The sequence below is a fragment of the Mytilus californianus genome, unplaced genomic scaffold (assembly GCF_021869535.1).
Source record: "Mytilus californianus isolate M0D057914Y unplaced genomic scaffold, xbMytCali1.0.p SCAF_3, whole genome shotgun sequence".
In the NCBI taxonomy this organism is placed as follows: Eukaryota; Metazoa; Mollusca; class Bivalvia; order Mytilida; family Mytilidae; genus Mytilus; species Mytilus californianus.
In genome coordinates, this window is record NW_026262679.1 from 3130428 (window position 1) to 3151795 (window position 21368).

Genomic DNA, 21368 nt, shown 5'->3' on the forward strand with positions numbered 1-21368 from the left:
GATAATGGCCAAGTTTGGTTGAATTTGTCTCAGCAGGTTCAGAGAAGAAGATTTTTGTAAAAGATTACAAAAATTTACAAAAAATTGTTAAAAATTGACTATTAAGGGCAATAACTCCTTAAGGGGTCGACTGACAATTTTGGTCATGCTGACTTATTTGTAGATCAAATTTTGCTGAACATGATTGCTGTTTACAGTTTATCTCTATCTATAATAATATTCAAGATAATAACCAAAAACTGCAAAATTTCCTTCAAATTACCAATTATGGGGCAGCAACCCAACAACGGGTTGTGGGATTCGTCTGAAAATTTAGAGGCGGATAGATCTTAACCTGATGAACATTATTACCCAATCAGATTTGCTCTAAATGCTTTAGTTTCAGAGATGTAAGCCAAAAACTGCATTTTACCCCTATGTTCTATTTTTAGCCATGTCGGCCATGTTGGTTTGCAGGCGGGGTCATCGCACACATTTTTTAAACTAGATACCCTAGTGATGATTGTGGCCAAGTTTGGTTAAATTTGGCCCAGTAGTTTCAGAGGAGAAGATTTTTGTAAAAGTTAACAGACGACGAGAACGACGGAGGGCCAAGTGATGAGAAAAACTCACTTGACCTTTCAGGTCAGGTGAGCTAAAAATGTTACCACGACACAGTTGCCCCCACTTGTAAATATGCTAGAGTCAATATAGGTACATAACTCGAGAACGGTTAAATTGATGCCACCCAAATTCAAACTTGATCTGTGTTTGGTGGTAATAACCATTGTGTAAAAGTTTCATAACATTTGGTTGAGGCAACGTAAAGTTAAGAGTGCCGAAACAGCAAATTCACCTGTTTTTCCATTTATAAAGGGACTTAACTTGAGAACAGGGAATGTAACGCCACCCAAATTCAAAGGAGTAGGTCCAGTAAGACCCCTTTTTGGCACCAAAATATAGCAGTTTTACAAAATTGTTACAATGTAAACTTTTAGCTATTAATTGGAAAGTATAATACTTCTGCTACATAAAAATGGGCTGTTTTTGACAATACAATGCACATATATCGGGTACTAGCATCATTAAGTCATGCTAAATTACTGAAATCTTCACAATTTTAGAATTTGAGTTAAATTTCAGACGGTTTCCGTCTTAAATGGAAGTGGCCGCATTTGTGTTCATTCTTAATATTTAAATATAAGTTGTACTTGATGATATTACATAACATATTTAAAGGTTGAGAGTGAACACGGATGCGACCACTTTCATTTTTGACAAAAACCATCTGAAAAGTGACACATTATGGTATATTTGATAGATTTTTCATATTTAAGCTTGAATTAGAGCGTCTGAAATGACTAATTCAGTTAAAATCTTTCACATAAATTAATTGAATCGACTGAAGTAGACACTTAGCATGCTTAGGTGTTTAAAAAGTGTCCAAAATCTTTCATCAGATGAACCTGAAATTTGAGGCCAAAATCGGCCCTTACCGGACCTACTCCTTTCATCTGTGTTTTGTAGTAATAAGCATTGGGTACAAGTTTCATTTTGGTTGAGGCAAACTAAAGTAAGAGAACAGAAACCAATTTCTGGACATGCATAATGACGGACAAGGGTAAACCTTAATGCCCCCTTCACCAAGCGACTGGGGCATAAAAACATTAAAATGAGCAGAAATCCTCATTTAAACCTGAGCAATAACTCCTATAAGGAGCCATCAGACCTCTTGGTAATTCAAATTATCATATCACTTCTCGCTCAGTATCCCGTTTAATTTGGTTTGAATGTTAAATCAAAGGCAGTACAAAGTAGCTGTTTTGTTTATTTCATTTAATCATTGACAGTATTAGTCCATGGTTAATTCAAAAATCTGTGCAAATTGCAGATCACAAGTTGTCCCCCTTATACTGATTTTGATGGCAATATTACTTAACTATGAGTTTTAGCTATTTTTTTTATTTTTTAGCAACTTAAATCACCATTTCGACAGCAAGATTATTCCCTAATTTTAATTTACAAAATAATCCTCTGCAACAAAAATAAAAGCTTTATTTCCATCAATCCACAATTTTCATTAACATACTTTCATTTTATACTTTTCAAGAGGGTAAACCAGGATGCTTAATGCTATGATTATCTATAATACATGTATACAACAAAGAAGGAAAAGCTTCCAGGAAGGAATGAAAAAGCAGAGGAACAAATAGCATACATGTAATAGACTCAGGAGATTGGGAAGTTTTGGTCATGAGTTAAGTCCCAGATCAAGATGTTTCCCATGTAAAAATTGTCTTTTTAGTGTGTTTTTCTTCAATCTTCCTTCTGAATGTTATATACCAATGTCCTTACAGAATAATTATAGCATGTCTATTTTAATGATATCAGATGAAAGAATAATTGAGAATATTCTGGTTCTGGTTTTGTTTTTCCATGTTGATTGTTGCATTGACTGCTTGTGAATATGATTTACCTTTCCTGAATGAGCACAAATAAACTCATCTTAGATACCATGATTAAAATTTTTAACAAAGATCTAGAGAAAATTAAAGCATAGTGTTTTATTCATGCCTCCATATTTTTTTCTTTTTATTCAATGTCATTGGCCTAGATGTATAAAAAAAGAAATATTCTATACATTTATAATGATAAATAGATGAAAAATTAACAAATAATAACAATAGTAATGCATGGTTTTTAAGCAATAATAAAGTCATTTTGCTAGAAAACTTAAAACATACTCATTGTTTCAAACACTGTCACTGGACACACATGCCCTTCAATCTAAAATGGAATGGGACATTTGTAGGCTGGTGGTATGGGGCTGTCTAAACCCCTATCAGGGGCCCTGATAGGGGGGCCAGGGGTGCGAATTGATGGCCATTTGATATTCTAATCAAAGGCTGAATTGATTTTGTCAAAAAAATGTTCAGGATTCTAGTATTTCATTGTATCGCTAAAGAAAATCTGAGATATTCCGAGTAACAAAATATACTGTTGACCACAACGGAAACATGTTTCGCTTCTATACGCAACATTTAACCAAAACGTGAGGAGGATGTCCTAGTATGTTTTGTTGGGAACAGGTGCTCATTGTTACATAAGTATGGGCCAAGTAATAATTTATTGCGTCTCTTTGACCCCTTTGGAATATCAGAATGGGACATTTCAATAAATTTTGAGGCATGGTGCAAAGGGATCTCTTATATAAATTTGCAACATCTCACCCTATGCAGCTACGCCAAAGGGGGTGGGTGAATCTCCCTCATACAGTTTCAGAGGTTAGCAGGTATGATAGTCATTGTTTATGGCCGTGTAAAAAAGATGAAAACATATTTAGATGACCAATTTATCTACACTGGGGTAGATATGACATAAGTGAATCATAAGTTGACAGTCCCACAGTGAGTCCCATACCAGTATTTTTATATGTCTCCCTAGGTCGCATTATTGTATTTTCAATAACCTAAATGGTTTGTTGAGGAGGCATTTACTTCAATTATAGGTAGTAAATTTGTTCAATTCATTTTTATGGGATAGTATCATACTCTGCTGTTTTACCAGGAAATAATTATAATTCTGTAAAGTTATCCTAAATTGAATCTAAGCTAATTTTAAGCCATTTTTTTTTACTAAACTTCACATGCTTTTGAAATATTTTTGCAAGTTTCATGCTCATTATTGAAAACAGTGACTGAATCATCTATGTGATTCACGTTGTAATATTTATGTTAAAAATAAAACTCTTATGACGAGAAACACACCGGTTTTCGGGTGGCGCATTCATTTTGATGAACAATGTCTGCTCAACATTATCTTGGTTTTCTAATGAAGGATCTTCATCATCTGCATTTTCTGTCGTTGTGTCATCCGGGCTCAATGCAGGGCTGGACAGACTGTGACCACTTGTTGATGGTGAAAATTTGTTTTTGTCGGCCATTGTTACTTTTACAAAGATGAATGAGCACCTGCTATTTGATTGGACAAAATTATTTCCCGCCAAATTTGGTAGATTCATTCATCAGTTCTCAGACCTTTAGTTTTGAAATAATTTCAATTACTTCTTTACTCAAGCTACCATTTAGGTTTTTATTCGCCAGTTCTGACCTTTTCGACTGAACACAAGGGGTTATTCGATATGATACTTATTTTTTAAATGATTTTAACAGAGACATATGTATACACAGTGACACCGTTTATATGTCTCTGATCATTTGATAATACTTCTTGAATGATCTCAGGTGTTCTTTTCTTCAGCTATTAACCATTGAGGTTTTCATTCATCAGTTCTGACGTCACGGAGGATCGCCTGATAAAACATATTCAATTTTAAATGATTTCAATATTACTTTGTTACACCAGCCTGGGACATAATATGTTGTAAGTATACGTAACGGATTAGTCCCAGCTCCAGCTACCCTCACTGAGCGACCATAGGAATAATATTATATGACGGTATACTATATCAGAAGAACAATCCATGCATTACTACTGAGAATTTTATAACAGTTATAGTAGTCTCAGATTACTAGGGTAATGGACTTCTGACTATATATATATGGGGGTTGGAATGACATGACGAATGACGGTAAAATGTTTGTTAAAATAACGTTAACGGTAATCATTTTACTCCATTTGACGCTAACGGTAACTACAAAATCAGATTTGACGAATGACGATAAAGAATTAATTAACGGTAGCGAAAAACGGACGTTTGACGCTTGACGATAAAGGGCATTCATGGCCTACCCTCATATATATTTTTTATTTGGCAATCGCCAATGGCAGTCTGCAGGATTTAAGAACATTTGTTGTTCGACCTGTTAGTCAAATGCGTTTTGTTAAAATATACTTTTTCACTTTTTTGGTCTTTTGGAAAATGTTGTTTGTGCTGTATTTAGACCCCTCTAACAAGAAAATTGTTTTGCATGCACACGTATAAAAATTGCGATTTTTATCCAACGCAATCATAGGTTTGAACGTTGTTTTCAATTTAGACTTGTTTATATATATATATATATATATATAAAACGTCTGAATAATAGTCAACGATTTTTCCCACGAGGGCGCTGGATCGTTACGAGTAACGATACACGTACACAATAAATAAATTATATAAACGCCTAAAAAGTGTACACAACAACACCAATAACAAAAAAAGGAACTATAAATGTAATTATTTATAAATATTTCGGATAACAGATATCCTTCATCAGTAAATATGATTGTGATGTTGAATGAATCATATATCAGTCTACTTAGATTAAACTATACAAATCTTGAAATTTATACAATAAAAATGTCAAACCGAACATCAGGTAAGACGCTTGCACAATTCTAAGTGTAAATGTGGTAAACAGTATGTTGGCGAGTCAGAACAGCCGTTTCACAAACGAATGAACGGTCATCGTAGCGACTACCAATGCAAGCCAGACCTCCCTCTCAGTCGACATTTGAGATCCCCTGGCCACACTAAGGCAGATCTCAATCGACTGACCATTACAATCATTGACCACAACTCTGCTTGGTCTAGGGAGGATAGACTCACTCGGGAAAGATTTTGGATAAGAAAATTAACAACTTTGGCACCAAATGGGATAAATGAAAAGATGTAGTTCGACTCCATGCAGTGCTTCACATTTGGGTTGTATTACTTTTTATTACAGTCTCTGTTTCTATTTCTTTACCTTACTCATCTCTAAAATAAATCTGTTGAATATACCGATTTAAATTGCTTAATTTTTTGAGGGATGTAAAAGTACCAAGCCACGTTCAACTAGTTAACCTTAGTCAAAATTTATTATTATATTTTAACGGCCGTTTGTTTGCGATGTTTAAATACACAGACTCTGTTGCAACTACTCTACCGTTGTCAAATTTGAAATATTTACAAATTTAGATCGTTCAGTGCTGTTTATTTGGAATTCTTATTGACGCAATCGTTCTTGTAACATCATAACTGTCGTCACCGTTAAAGCTTTAGAATTGTGCTAGTTCATATCGCACATTATTATTTTTATTTAAAGCATATATTTGAACTCTCTGTTGTAATTAGTCATATAACCTATGTCGTGTTTAAAACATATTTAGAATTGTGCAAGCGTCTTACCTGATGTTCGGTTTGACATTTTTATTGTATAAATTTCAAGATTTGTATAGTTTAATCTAAGTAGACTGATATATGATTCATTCAACATCACAATCATATTTACTGATGAAGGATATCTGTTATCCGAAATATTTATAAATAATTACATTTATAGTTCCTTTTTTTGTTATTGGTGTTGCTGTGTACACTTTTTAGGCGTTTATATATATATATATATATATATATACATGTCCCATAGCTGGAGTAAAGAAGTATTGAATTAAAGAATTATTTCGTCTAATAGCATTTTACGGATTTCGGTTATATTAATCGACATCTCAGCTGACTAATTTTCAGCTTTACTCGGAGAAATCTGGGAATAACTTATAATAGTCAGGAGACATATATAATAAATCATAATACCTTTATGTATACAATGTATACATGCAGTGGTTGGTTCAATTTTACTAAAACAAAATATCATTTTTGCACATAGAATCGGGTTTTTTTTACCACTATGGGCATTTACATTTACACCTTCCTTTTATCCAACCATGGATCCGCCCTTGAGATGTGATACAGGCATTTTCTACATTTCGATATTCTGAAACATGCTTGAAAATTTAAGCATTTTCTACACTTACTGTGACATTATGTAACATACCAGAAAATTTAAACCATTTTCTAAAATGCATGTAAGATTCGATAGCCTTTTATTATATTGACAAATTTTTTTCAGGCATATTACTAAAATGTCGGAAAAAAAATCTGGAAAAATAAAATATATTTTACAAAATGTCTGAAATGATAATTCATTACGCCAGACGCGCGTTTCGTCTACAAAAGACTCATCAGTGACGCTCGATTAAAAAAGTTAAAAAGGCCAAATAAAGTAAGAAGTTGAGGAGCATTGAGGACCCAAAATTTCGAAAGGTTTTGACGGTCAAATACAGTTTAGGTAATCAACACGTTAAAAATCCGTCTTTTGAAAGAGCATTCAAATCATAGAAAAATGTGTTCGTGCTGATATTCATGTGATATTTGCCACTGAAAATTTAGCAAAAAAACAATCAATCGATGGTTTAAAAAAACCCCATAAAAAACATAAAAAATAGTTGTGATGTAGGTACATGTTTATATCACCCACTGTGATCACATGCCTATCAACAACACTGAAATTGGGAAATCGTTAGATTCAGATCTTAACAAACAAGGATAACCAGTTTTCAAATACAAAGGTAGTTGATTTTCTCTGAATACTACGATTCCTTCACCAATTGAAAGTGGCCACCATGTTATAGAAGAGAGTGCTGAAAGTGGCATATAACACATAAAATCAATCAATATTTTCAAACTACTTCTAGTAGTTTACCTATCATGATCATTGGCAAAAAAAAAAGATATATCATACGAAATAAAACATATGATGAAAGAATATATACATTCAAAGAAAAACCCGGTGGACGAGGAGAAATAGAAACCGCAATCTTTCTCTAAATTTCATTGGAACACGAAATTTCAACTATAACCCGAATTTTTACTCAAACTCGAAGTATAACTTGAACTTTAACTCAAACTTGTATTCGAACTAATATTCGAACTCTAAGTATAACTCGAACTTTAACTAGATGGTTAGTCACACTCTCATTTGTCAGCTGATAAAAACTAAACTAAACTAAAATACCTCAACATGTACAACAGAAAATGGTACACATGTAACTGAACAAGAAAGAAAAAACCCGATCCGTTTATTACAAATGAAAAGATTTTTGAATATGCATGGCGATGTGTCTTATATTTCCAGTCTGTATACATATTTATCAGATGCATTACATTCCTCATAATATACCAACATTGATCGATTGATCGAACGGTATTACCATCTAAGTATAACAGGTAAAGGTTTTATACCCACAGCAATGGTCATGAAACATATTATGTACAATGAGCATGAAAAGATGAATGAAAAATGAGTTCGGGAAGATCGGACACAGACAAAATTTGTGGTTGCCACTGTTCGAATAAGTTATGGAGCGTTGTGTAAGTACGGAAACTGTAACCAATTTTAAAGACCATTCGAAAAAAGTTGCTACAAGGGTTTTTATAACGCGCTGAGAGTAGCATTTTCTAACACGGCATTTCAGGTTTTACATTCCCCGTGCGAATGGACGTTAGTTTATTTTAAAATAGTGAAATTATTCTGACCGCAGTCAAATAGGCAAGTGTTACTTTTCAGCCCGGATACCCTCGGACCTCCGAGTAGAAGGGATTTTAATCCGCAAGCCGAGAATTATTTCAATAATAATCGGCATGTGATCAACTTTCGTAATTCCGATACAACCAACGCAACTTCTAAAACAAATGCAGTCTTTGAGATGACTTCATCTTTGACAATTACTTTATACTAAATTGTTACTGTATGTTTAACCGACGATTAGATAGAATGATAAAAATATAAATGAATAATCAAAATAGTTTAAAAATGTTCAAACATGATAATATTGTTTTAAAGTATTAAGGGTTTAAAACATTGCAATGCAAGCGATGCACGAAATGCTGCTATATGAGTAACGTCGTTCTGTAACGACCTGCAGCTCTTTTCACTGTCGGACTGTATGATTATAGTACTGTCGGACTATATGATTGTGTGATTAAAGGATTGTCGGACTATACCATTGTGGGATGAAAGTACTGTCGGACTAGATGATTTTCGGATTATAGGACTGTTGGACTATATGATTGTCGGATTATAGTACTGTCAGACTGTATGGTTTTTTCTATTAAATGACTGTCAAACTATATATTATTATCGATATAGGACCGTCGGACTATATGATTTGGAGATTAAAGGACTATCGGACTGTACCATTGTGTGATTAAAGGGCGTCCGGACTTTTTGACTATCGGATTATAGGACTGTCGGATTATATGATAATCGGATTATAAGACTGTCGGACTATATTATTATCGGTTTATAGGACTGTCAGATAATATGATTATCGGATTATAGGACTGTCGGACTATATGATCGCGTGATTAAAGGACTATCGGACTGTACCATTATGTGATAAAAGGGCGTTCGGACTTTTTGATTATCGGATTATAGGACGGTCGGACTATATGATAATCGGAATATAAGACTGTCGGACTATATATTATCGGTTTATAGGACTGTCAGATAATATGATTATCGGTTATAGGACTGTCGGACTATATGATCGCGTGATTAAAGGACTGTCGGACTATATGATCGCGTGATTAAAGGACTATCAGACTGTACCATTGTGTGATTAAAGGGCGTTCGGACTTAGGGCGTTCGGACTTTTTGATTATCGGATTATAGGACTGTCGGACTATATGATAATCGGATTATAGGACTGTCGGACTATATGATAAAGGGATTATTTGACTGTCAGACTATATCATTATCGGTTTATAGAACTGTCAGACTATGATTGTCGGAATATAGGACTGTCGGACTATATAATTGCGGGTTTAAAGGACGTTCAGACTTTAAGATTATCGGATTATAGGACTGTCGGACTATATTATTATCTGTTTATAGGACTGTCAGATAATATGATTATCGGATTATAGGACTGTCGGACTATATTATTATCGGATTATAGGACTGTCGGACTATATGATAAAGGGATTATTTGACTGTCAGACTATATTATTATCGCTTTTTAGAACTGTCAGACTATGATTGTCGGAATATAGGACTGTCGGACTATATAATTGCGGGTTTAAAGGACGTTCAGACTTTAAGATTATCGGATTATAGGACTGTCGGACTATACTATTATCGGTTTATAGGACTGTCAGATAATATGATTATCGGGTTATAGGACTGTCGGACTATATGATCGCATGATTAAAGGACTGTCGGACTATATGATCGCGTAATTAAAGGACTGTCGGACTTTAGCATTGTGGGATTAAAGGAATGTCGGACTACATGAGTATCGGTTTATACGACTGTTGGACTATATGATTATCGAATTATAGGATTGTCTGAATCACAGTGACAGCTAATAGCAAAATACCAATGTTTGAAAGAATTATGTTATTATTTTAGACTTAATCGCAGCTAATGCTCTTTTCATGGAAGTGTCGACGTGTTTTTTTTTTTTTCTTTTATGTCCTACATATACTTTTGGTTCTACGGATTTTTGTGAATAGTTTTATTTTTCCCGTAATTGTCCTTCATGTGAGAGGACTAAATCTTGTTTTCTATTTGCATAAATGTAAGATAATGTAAACCGTTAGTATTAAGTACGCTTTATTACATTGCAACTCCAAAGGAAATGCGTGTACGGGTTTCCATCTGTTCGTCCATGTTTTTTCAAGTCATAACAATATTTCAGGAATTGTGTTTTAAATTTAGTTGTGTTTCTTTTTGTCTTATACCTTTTTTATTTGTATTCTATTGCTTTGTTTTGTTCCATTTCTTATCTTAAGTTTATTTAGTCATTTATTTGTGTGGTTTTCTATGGAGGTTAGTTATATTTTGATTTTCTGTATGGTAGAATCTATAGTGTGTAGTTATTACTGCATGTGTATTTTCTATGACATATATAAATAATATCAATCTTTATTGTGGTAAAGCATATAAAACAAAACTTGTGACAAACAAAATACAATCAACAAAAATTTGACACGGACTTATAAATAAATTGACATTCACATTTTTGCTGCACCTATATTTATTGGTACCGAGTCGGGATTAGTTACACTTAATTTGTACTTCGTAAAATAGCGGACGTGATAGAGAGCACATATTTTGAAAACAAAGAAAGATAGAAGAAGGGGAATTGTATTTTTTCTGTAAGTTTCTCACCTGAATATGGGGTGGAATTACATGTGATCTGACAGTTGCCCTTTCAATCAAGTCTCTGACGGTGTCCGTCAATTCCATTATGCAGCGTCTTGGAAAGCGATAACGGGCTATCAGTTGATCATCATTCAATGAATCAAGATCATCAGATCTATAGCGAAAAACGCGTTCTCTACGAATAGCTCTTGTGTTGATGAAATTAAACAGTATCAATCCAGCCATTTTGTTTCTATAGAGATACGTGATACTTACGATTCTTAAAAAAATCTTAAGAGTAAAATCTTCACTTAAGAGAGGCCGATGGCACACGTAAAGTTACGATAGTTTTTACTCTTAAGATTTACTTAAGATTTTTTGTGTAAAACCTAAAAATCTTAAGATTACTCTTAAGAGTAAAATTTATCTTAAGATTTTTTGTGAAAAGAGTCGCTGTAACGTAACATTAGGAAATAGTTATAGTTCCCGCCAAAATTCGATAATAGGCTTATCAAGTTTACGTTCTTCATGCTTAGGCTAGCGTTGTTAAAATATCGGCGACCCCTCTTTTTTTATTATTCTTTTAAAATCTTCCTTAAAGCTGCTATACAGGCAGAAGTTTGAAGGAAAAAACATTAGTTGATTTTTTTGTATTGAAAAAATCTAGAAAAAAATAGCAATTAAAAATGGCGGGAAATATACATATGTCTTGAAAATAAGGAAATTGAGACAACTGAATGTTTATAAAGTATAACTTGTATTTGACTTTGTATTTTGCGTTTACAGCTGAACAATTTCTTTTTTTTTTAATTTTGCATTTTTTAGCAACTTAGAGCGCTATTTCCATATTTCGGAATAAGTAATTCTTTAATTTTGATGACGTCATATCTCGAAAACAACATTGGTGACCCCAATTTTTTTTTCGCCAAAAATTTTGTATAAAGTATGATCTGTCTACATGCAAAATTTCAATGAATTATCATTAGCAGTTTAAATAGTGTGATTTCCCTTTAAATCGACGATGTCGCGATATTGACGATATCGACAATTTATGTTCCAAATGTTGTCTGATACATAAGTTCTAATTTCTCTTTGTTTATGTTTAAACTGTCGATATCGTCGATTTCAGTTCCATATCAACATTAAAAACTTTTCTTCATAATTTGATTTTCGATTCATTTCATTTAGGTTAGTTTATGTACCCTAATCTTAACATTTAATGAAGAGATATTGTACGATTTCCAACCAATCTGATTAAAATTCAGATCTATCTTAACTCGCGTGCTCAATATGAGGATAACGAAATCAGAGATATATATTTTAATAAGATTGGCTTTCCAATGAGACAACAAACCACCAGACACAAAAAGGATGAGGATTTAAACAACTATAGGTCACCGTACAGGCTTCAACAATGAGCAAGATTACTACCGGCATGACAAAATGACAAATATTTCAAATGGGAAAACAAACACTCTGATGTACATTGTATGTTTAACTGATTAACGAAAATCAAATATGACAGACAGCCACCGACGACAACCACTGAATCAAAGAGCTTCAGAGTAGGGTCAGTCATATTGAGGATGTAGCGAGGTTAAACTGTGACATGTTTTCGAGCGCAAACCCGGGCCCTGTCCTTAAATTTCGGACGGTGGTGTAGCATTAATACACAAATATAAAATGTAAAATTCAGTTTGTACGGGCTTGACTTATCAGATCGGCACGATGAACAACAACAAATAGACAAAATATCAAAGTACCGATCTAAGAGTTCTCGAAACTATTCAAACCAAATTCAAATATAATTTCAACCAATTAATAAACCATGTTTTCATTGTTTGAAATATGAATCAGTTCACAACCCATGGATTTAAATTTTACATATAGTTAGTCATGTTTGCACTGTATCTGTACAGAGTTTTACGGTCTTCGTTTATAACCATATATTTCACCAAGTTATCACCTAAATTACCATGTCAACTTTATACAATCAAATGAAATATGTTTTTTTTAAGAATACAATAATTTGAAGATGTGATAACTTGACAGTCTTGTATTAATACAATGGAGAAACAAAAATTATTGATTACAATTCAGCCATCTTCTCACCATATATATATAAATTTTGATATATGGTATTAACTTGATCAGATTAGTATGTCTTATTTGTGTTTGATTGTCTTAAAAGTCATCATCGATATAGAGTCGACATTGATATCGACATCAGGTTTTGACATTAGTTTTAAACAATATTTATTCAGATAAATCATCACATGACGATATAATACAATTGAAATAAATATTTAGGATTCAGAAACAAGCAAATTTGCTTTTACAAATCTGTCCCCTAGTACACAAATAATACACTTATTGAACAATACATAAATATAAATACTGGCATGCTCTGCAATAAATATATGAATATGAAAAAGGTGAAAAATACAAAAGAGAGAAAAAAAATAAACATGATTTTTTTGTAATGTATACAGCGTGAAATGCTTGGGTTCTTATTGAATGATGAAGAAGTAACATCAACATGATCAAGGGTTAAAACGTTTGCTTTTGATAATGTATTTCTGCACCAAACTAAATAAATGACTAGTTTGCTCATCTGAGAGTATGTTGAGCCAAAAAGCAAAATGTTTGTGTCAACTTGGACAGGAAGAACTGAAACAGAAGCTAATAGTCCATGTCTTAAATCGGTGTATATGGGATAAGATAACAGGAAGTGAGAATTTGTTTCTAAATCACCACCATTAACGACAGTTTGGCCGGGGAGTCTACTAAATTGCGAAGGAATAGGTGAGAATTCAATGAACTTGAATCCATTCTTAAGCGAGTACGAAGAATTTGACCAAGACGATATACCTTACTGTTTTGGGTGCGAATTTGTTTTTTGATTAATGGTAAAGATTCACATTTTCTTATGTTTAAGTTAAGTGTGTTCCATAGTCTTGTTGTTGCTGGAATAAAATATTCAGAATATAAATGGGTTCGTGTGTTGAGTTGTGTAATATTATTTCTTTGTCTTGTATAATGGTCATGTCTACTTCCCACTGAATCAGGCATTAGGTCTCTTAAATACTTATATTTCAAAATTTTGTGAAAAAGAATTAATCTATGATTGCATCGTCTATCAGATAATTTTTCCCATCGAGTTTCCGCATATAAATGATTAATACTGGTAATTTTGACATTGGTGTTGTAATTGAAATCTGGTTATGCCATGAGTGTGTAAGTTCATCGACATCGATTCGATATTGTATCGACATTGTCGATATATATACGATATCAATATCTGGAATTAGTCTTGGACATGTTGGATTTTTGTCTATATATACGACTGTGACCTTCCGAATTAAGACTTATCACTGGCGGTGTGTACTTACATGAGCAACACGACGGGTGCTATATGTGGAGCAGGATCTGCTTATCATTCCGGGGTACCTGGGATCACCCTCGGGTTTTGGTGGGGTTCGTATTGCTCAGTCTTTATAGTTTTGTGTTTTGTATACTGAAACTGAACAAGCAATTTGTTGAAATTTGTTTCAAATTCAAGTCATATACAAAATGACTAGGTATTTTTGTCGTTTTATATAATATCTGTCAATGTTAGGCATTTTGTAAATTGCCGGAAAATGAACAAATGCCCAAGTTAAGAAAAAGCCTGTTACATATACAAAAATAAAATGAGACCACTATCCACCAGAGTTCAAATGAAGAAGATTAAAGCAATTATAGGCAAACGTACGGCTTTCAACAATGAGAAAAAACCATACTGCCGTAAATTCAGTCGGCTATAAAAGGCCCTGACATGAACAGATGCGGATCCCAGACAAACTAGACAAAGTTTGGACTGGAACAGGTAAAAAGTCTTAATTAACCACAAATGTAGCTCCATATCCTGCCCCCTTAATTCGCATCTGACATGACATATTTTTTAAGAGACATCTTATAAAAGTAAAGAATATCAATTTTAATATGCATGCTTTTTTAAAGAAGAAATATTTTTTTGAGATTTTTTTATTAAACTGTATGATTCTATATGTTTCTATACTTTTTCTATTCTTAATTAATACACTGAAAATCTGAATTAAGACCGGCAAAATAGCAAAACTCTATATAAATCGCTATTTTGTCGGAGCCGGCAAAATAGCGCTAATTAAGGAGGCCATTCATTTAATAAGATCTAAAAATATAGTATTAAGAATATATTCAGCAAGATTTTGCCAAAAGAGACAACTCCATCATCGCCGGTCATATTTTAGAGTTGGCTTTGATCTAGAAAATGCATCACGATTTTCTGTTATTTCTGATATCATATTCAATTTATAACATCTTTATTAGTCCTTTAATAGCCATAACATAAAGATTTACTCTTTACTGAATGACAGACTGTCTACCGGATTCAACCGAGGTTTGCCGATTGACCAGATTTAAGTAAATGAGAAACTGGTACCTCATTTTAGCAAGTCGTTTACCTTCGCAGTAGAAATAGCAGAACAAGTCTGGTTCTCTTTCTTCTTTCTTTCACAGAAGTACCAGACTAAAAATTAAAAAAGAAAGTTGTGTGTGTAAACTGCTTATTCCTGACAATTAACCAGGGAACAAAACTAGCGTAAGAAAAATAAGATACGTCGAGCCGAAATTAAAAGAAATGATTTTAAGGAATTGAAAATATGAAAACGGTTGAAAAGCTGTTCTGAAATATAATTAATGAATGGTTTCGATATTATCAAACCGAAAGTAGACATATCTGATAATTATAAATTTCCAGTTCTAATTATGTGATTGTGATTCATTGTGGGAATAAGAAAACAACATTTTAAAGAGAAATATTACACACTTGAATTAAAAGCAGCTGAGTAAATTAAATATAAACAACAACCACCTAATCGCTATTTATTCCATTCCGGATAAGTTCTAAAATTACACAACTCTTTTATCCAGTTGAAGCTATCTGTTTAACAATGCACCATGCATGATAATTTTGAGACCTGTGTAAAACATCGTTAATACTTCAAACAAAATAATTTTTTTTACTATTATTTGAGTTTCGAAAAAGTGGATCATAATCTATCAAAGTTTCCTATTGATCGCTTTCTAAATTTTTCCCTCCCTCAGCTCGTTACTGATGACCTTTGTTTTTTTGCCTGTTGACCCAAAAAGGAAGTTGTCTAAATGACTGTTTTTTCCGGATTGGACTAAATAGCGATAAGGTGGGCTTGATACAAACTATTTTTTACTGTGTAAAAGAATTTGCATTTTAACCGGATTTCTGAAGGAAAATATCGGTTATTAATTTAATGATGTATGGCTGTCGGTCGGGCGGCTGGGCAGCTGCCAAACACTGTCTGTGCATTAACGAAATCTTTTCAAATTTAGATATGTTGTTTCCTGTGACTAATTGAAGGTGAACTTCAATTTCCACGATTTTACCTTTTATCTTTATTGAGTTGTAGACCTTTCAGTAGCAAAAAGTAATACTTAGAGCGTTGTCCGTGCAATAACTTGAAAACAATTTGACGAAATCTTTTCAAATTTAGATATGTTGTTTCTTTTGACTAAATGAAGGTCAAGTTCGATTTTCACGATTTTAGCTTTTATTGTTGTTGAGTTGTAGACCTTTCAGTAGCAAAAAGTGATACTTAGATTGATTTTGGCATTTCAATTTCTGAACCCTACAAAAATTCATTTATTTTTTTTTACTTGATCCTGTTTGGTTGTCCAGATTTGCAAATATCATTTTCATGCAGGTGAATCCGGTTTGGTTTCAATCTGACAGCTTCTTGTTTTAAATTATATTCCCTGTTTTGCTAAGATTAAAAGATATATTTAATTTAAAATCACAAATTATATTTAATTTTTCTAAAGCATTTTGCAGGTCTGATGCAGATTCAGATATTAATACTAAATCGTCTGCATAAAGAAGACAAAACACTTTTTAACTGGATTTTCGAAGTAAAAATCAGTTATTGATTTTGGGATGTACGGCGGGCGGGCAGGCGGCTGCCAAACAGTGTCCGTTCATTAACATAAAAACGCTTGGACGAATTTCAAATTTAGATATGTTGTTTCCTGTGACTTAATGAAGGTCAAGTTCAATTTTCATGAATTTAGCTTGTCTCGTTGTTGAGTTTTAGACCCTTTCATTATGTGATTGAGTTATTTCCCTTTGAACAGAAATTAATAAGTTTATGTATAGATAGTCTATCAATGATTGTATTTGTTCAATTGATTAGTCAGGAGTTGTCAAAAATTTCTTTATAACTATTTTTTTTTAAGTCGTGTGTGTTTTGAAGGTAGATGTCACAGTTATGTGGTATTTTATTTTTGTTTTGTGTGTTAATGTTAAATTTTTACTTGATCCTGTTTGGGGGTCCAGATTTGCAAATATCATTTTCATTAGATAATAATCTATTTTTATTAAAGGATATATTTTTCATTACATTACATTGTGTAGAGACAGTTGTTAACATTGATAGATAAGTTGCAGATCTATATTAGATTGTGACAAATGAAAGAAAAAATATTGGGAACTATTAATTATATTTGATTATAATTTAGAAATAGACAGACTACACGAATGAATTTTATTTTTACAGGACATTCTGTCTGGTAAACAACCTAGCTTAACCAGACCGAATGAAATTTTACCAGACCAATTTTTTTTACATCTAATTGTATATTATCCGACAAAGTATAACAAACTTATGACTTGTTGTGCCCTACTCCTCTCCAAAATGCACAAAAACAAAATCATGTGACAAGAGTGTATATTTTGATGAAAGTTGTGCCTCATATAATTTGCTTTTTTTCTTTCCTTTCATCGTTTATTATTTTCTTTTTTGCAGCTTTACCAGGAATGGCTCCTTCCGTTAATTTTAATAATCCAATCATGTTATCCTTTCATATATAAATTTGAAAATACAACGGAAGTGGTATTCTACTGGAAATGCGATAATAAAAAAAACAAAACTGGACGATAAACAACACCGGACATTCGGACCGGAATTCAACAAATTTTACCAGACCGATCCATTATTCTCCGGATTTGTCCGATGGTCCGACGAATTTCGTGTAGTCTGAAATAGATATATATAACATCATATCTAATTTTAGAGAACTATTTTTTAGTGGTTAAATCATATCTAATTTTACTGGTTCATGGAAATAAGTTTGAGTTATTTCTCTTTGAACAAAAATGGTTTAATTAAAAAGTATTTCATCAAAAATTGAGTTATTGAGGTTCTTTGATATGCTGATTCTAACAATGTACTTAGATTTTGGATATTGAACCATAATAGGTAAATGTCCAATTTCAAATTTTTCAGTTTGACAACATTCATTTTGTGTCACAAACCTATGCTGTATCAAATATTCAATCACAATCCAAATTCAGAGCTGTTTTAAGCTTAAATGTTGTGTCCATACTTGCACAACTGATCAGGGTTCGACCTCTGCAGGAAAATCTGGTTTGCTGTCACTCTGACATCTAGGATCATCTAGCCCTGCTGAATCACATTTCGTTTTGTCGTGAAATATTTGAACCAGTTGATTGATAAACTACATTGTATGAAAATAATGTAGGGCTTAATATATAACACTGTTTTAATCCTACACATGTGGGAAATGTTTGGGTTAGTCTCTCCCTATTTTACTGAGACATCTTTGTTTATTTCTTTTATGATATTAACAAACAATCTTTTTATATTATATTTTAGTAACTTATGACAAAGGCCATCTCTATTAATGTGTCTTTTCTTAGTTATACAAAACAAGTATATAGTTGCTTAGATTTTTTAAACGTCTTGTCAATTAGAGTTTTTAAAGTTGATATGTTCAGCTATTTTTCCAGAAGCCTATTTGCACCTTGTTTAGTAAACAGTTATTTTAAAGAAAATTTTACTTATCTGGAAGATAATCTTAACTTTTCAAGAAAATTTTCATAAGCAACTAGAAAGATCTATCATGTCTATACCCCTGTATTTGGAAGGATCATTAAAAACAATATCATGAACCTGTCTGACAGGTGTTTAACACCCTCAGTTCTAAAGATTGTTTGATGTAGACTTCAATGGGACAAACAAGTTCAGGGGTGGGGCAAAGAATGTTTACTTATTTACCAGATCATGATATATGACATATTGTTTCTATGATAAGCAAAAAAAAATGTATGTACACATTAATATCACTTTTACTAGTCTAAAGATATCTGCAATGACACTGTCAAAAGATATTTATTTACAGATAAGATATGAAATAATAATATTGTATTGACATAATTGATATTAGTTTATATTATTCGTAGACAATTATCTTATATTAGTATCATTGCACGAATCTGAAGAATGGTATATATATATATATGAAGGGAAAAAAATGAAAATGCACATAGTTGTTTGTATTCAATATGAATAATTATATTTTGTTGATTAAAACACTAATTCCTAAAGGGATTGAAATAATAAAGAATTTCAGAAGATTTGGTCCTGCACATAAATCAATAGTTTACTTTTAATAGCTAAATAGTTTTTCGTTTGCTTTGATCCCAAATTTTCAGCTTTTCTGTCTATGTCAGGTCTGAAATTGGATACAAACTCTGCTCCATCTGTTAAATACAAACAGGATTCACAATTGTGTCCTCCACATTTTTGGGTAAAGATTGCATGAAATGCAATCAAAACCCTATGGCACTGACTTGATATCTAAAGGTTTATCACTACCTTTGATAGTTCAAACAGAATAGTGCAGTGAAGTGATCATTATTTAGATCCTATCCAGTCAATGTCATTCAATTTATTGATGATATGTTATACTTTGATATTTAAGTTACAATATGATGTGTATTTAAATTACAATACTTTATTTTTTTTTATTAAAAATTACATAAGTAATGCATGGTGTATGAATCTGTTATAAAAATAGGTTCAACTACAAATGTACAATCATGAACAAAGGAAGATAACTCCAACTCAAATTTTTAATTTTCCTAGCAAATTCAATGTTTTATTTAAAAATTCACAAAATTGCAAAATGAAAGCAATCTTTACCCTTCAGTGCTCACAAGCACTTAGATTGTTCTTTTTGTCAGTGTTTCTCAAATCACCTAAATTCTGGATTTGATATGTTTGTGCATATGTATTTTGCAATGTTTAATGGTTCATTGACTCTTATATGTTTAGGTTAATATGATGAAAATAACAAATATTGTTTTGAATCAGTATATAAGTTATAAAGTAAATACTGGGTTCTATGTTTGTTTTTTTCTTTATGCTCAGAATATCTCAAAATGGTATTTTTTTACTAATGTCCACCATCTGGTGTATTTTCGAACTGATGCGTGGTGCAGACAAACCAATATCTACAGTGCAGTTAAAAACCAGTATGTACAATTAAAATCTCTCAAACAGTTCTTAACACAACTTTGTCTTCTGCAACTCACACTTGAAGGTGTCGATTGAGTTGCAGGCTACAGTTGTTGATGGCAGACTGTTCCATAATCTGATGGTGTCTGGGAAGAACTTGTTTATTTCTTGAGCAAATTTTGAATTCCTTTAGCATTTCTTAGCGGTTCCTCCTTAAAATAAAACAGTCTGACAACCAAATATATTTTCCAATTTTCAATTAAATATTTATAGAATCTGTCCAAATGAACATTGGAATCACTAGTTTATTTGAATCGACAGGTATCCTATTACTAGATTGGCATATGTAGATGCAACTTTCGTACCCATTGCAATGCCTGATTTTAGTGATATATTTTGGAGTCAAACATAAAATAATTGTCCTTCAACTTTAATTCCCTTTTCTATTCAGTCTGGTATTTTTTTTAATCAAAGTTGTTTTTTCAGTTAGATATTATATAAAGAACTTGAAGAATTGAAACTTAATTGTCCAACAAAATGGAAAGTAGCCTATAAGAAATAGGTATGAAATATTTGCCACTGGATATTAAGCAAACAACAATCCATCAATCATATCAAATCAAGTTCAATACATTTTTAGTCCAATCTTTGAAGTCAGCAGGACTGATCAGGACTAGTAAGGTATGGATGTAGTAAAAAAAATCCTAGATTTATCATTGATTTGATACCATTGAACAATAATATTTTGTAGAGATAATCCCAAAAATAATGTATTATTATTTTCTCCAGGACTATACAATCCACAACAATATATTCAAGAGGAATGGTAATATTGGCCAAAATATTTCCTTTGAATGAAAATAGTGCCGGTGATAACTATGGAAAGTTTAATTCCTTCTGGAGCCAGGTTGAGGGTTGTGAAGTTGAAAAGATTAATATGAGGACATACAACCCCCCTAAAACAGTTGAAGACTTTAAAAACCAGTTAATAGATTGTAAGTTATAGACCAAACCATGTGAGATTATTGTTATGATACAATCAATGAACCTAATACATAAACAACATGATTTGACTGTGAGTGAGCCCATCAGGTTTTATACTTATGTAAGC

General features: G+C 32.5%; 2 protein-coding genes across 13 annotated transcripts in view; one reads left to right on the forward strand and one right to left on the reverse strand.

Annotated features, from left to right (window-relative positions):
- The window catches only part of LOC127733836 (ras GTPase-activating protein 1-like), a 50948-nt gene extending 47020 nt beyond the window's left edge, over positions 1–3928 (reverse strand). For both annotated transcript variants that reach the window (XR_007997177.1, XM_052243233.1), the window contains exon 1: positions 3747–3928. Coding sequence is in view for 1 of the 2 variants with exons in the window: in XM_052243233.1 (XP_052099193.1) it covers positions 3747–3922 (176 nt within the window). In the remaining variant the exon portion in view is untranslated. The remainder of the gene's footprint in view (positions 1–3746) is intronic.
- Positions 3929–15427: 11499 nt separating this feature from the next.
- The window catches only part of LOC127733848 (uncharacterized), a 282424-nt gene continuing 276483 nt past the window's right edge, over positions 15428–21368 (forward strand). For 10 of the 11 annotated variants that reach the window (XR_007997181.1, XR_007997187.1, XR_007997178.1 and 7 more), the window contains exons 1-2: positions 15428–15507; positions 21047–21252. Coding sequence is in view for 2 of the 11 variants with exons in the window: in XM_052243261.1 (XP_052099221.1) it covers positions 21081–21252 (172 nt within the window). In the remaining 9 variants the exon portion in view is untranslated. Of the gene's footprint in view, positions 15508–20171; positions 20275–21046; positions 21253–21368 lie in introns of those variants that run through there. The other variant, XM_052243262.1, reaches the window with a different exon arrangement.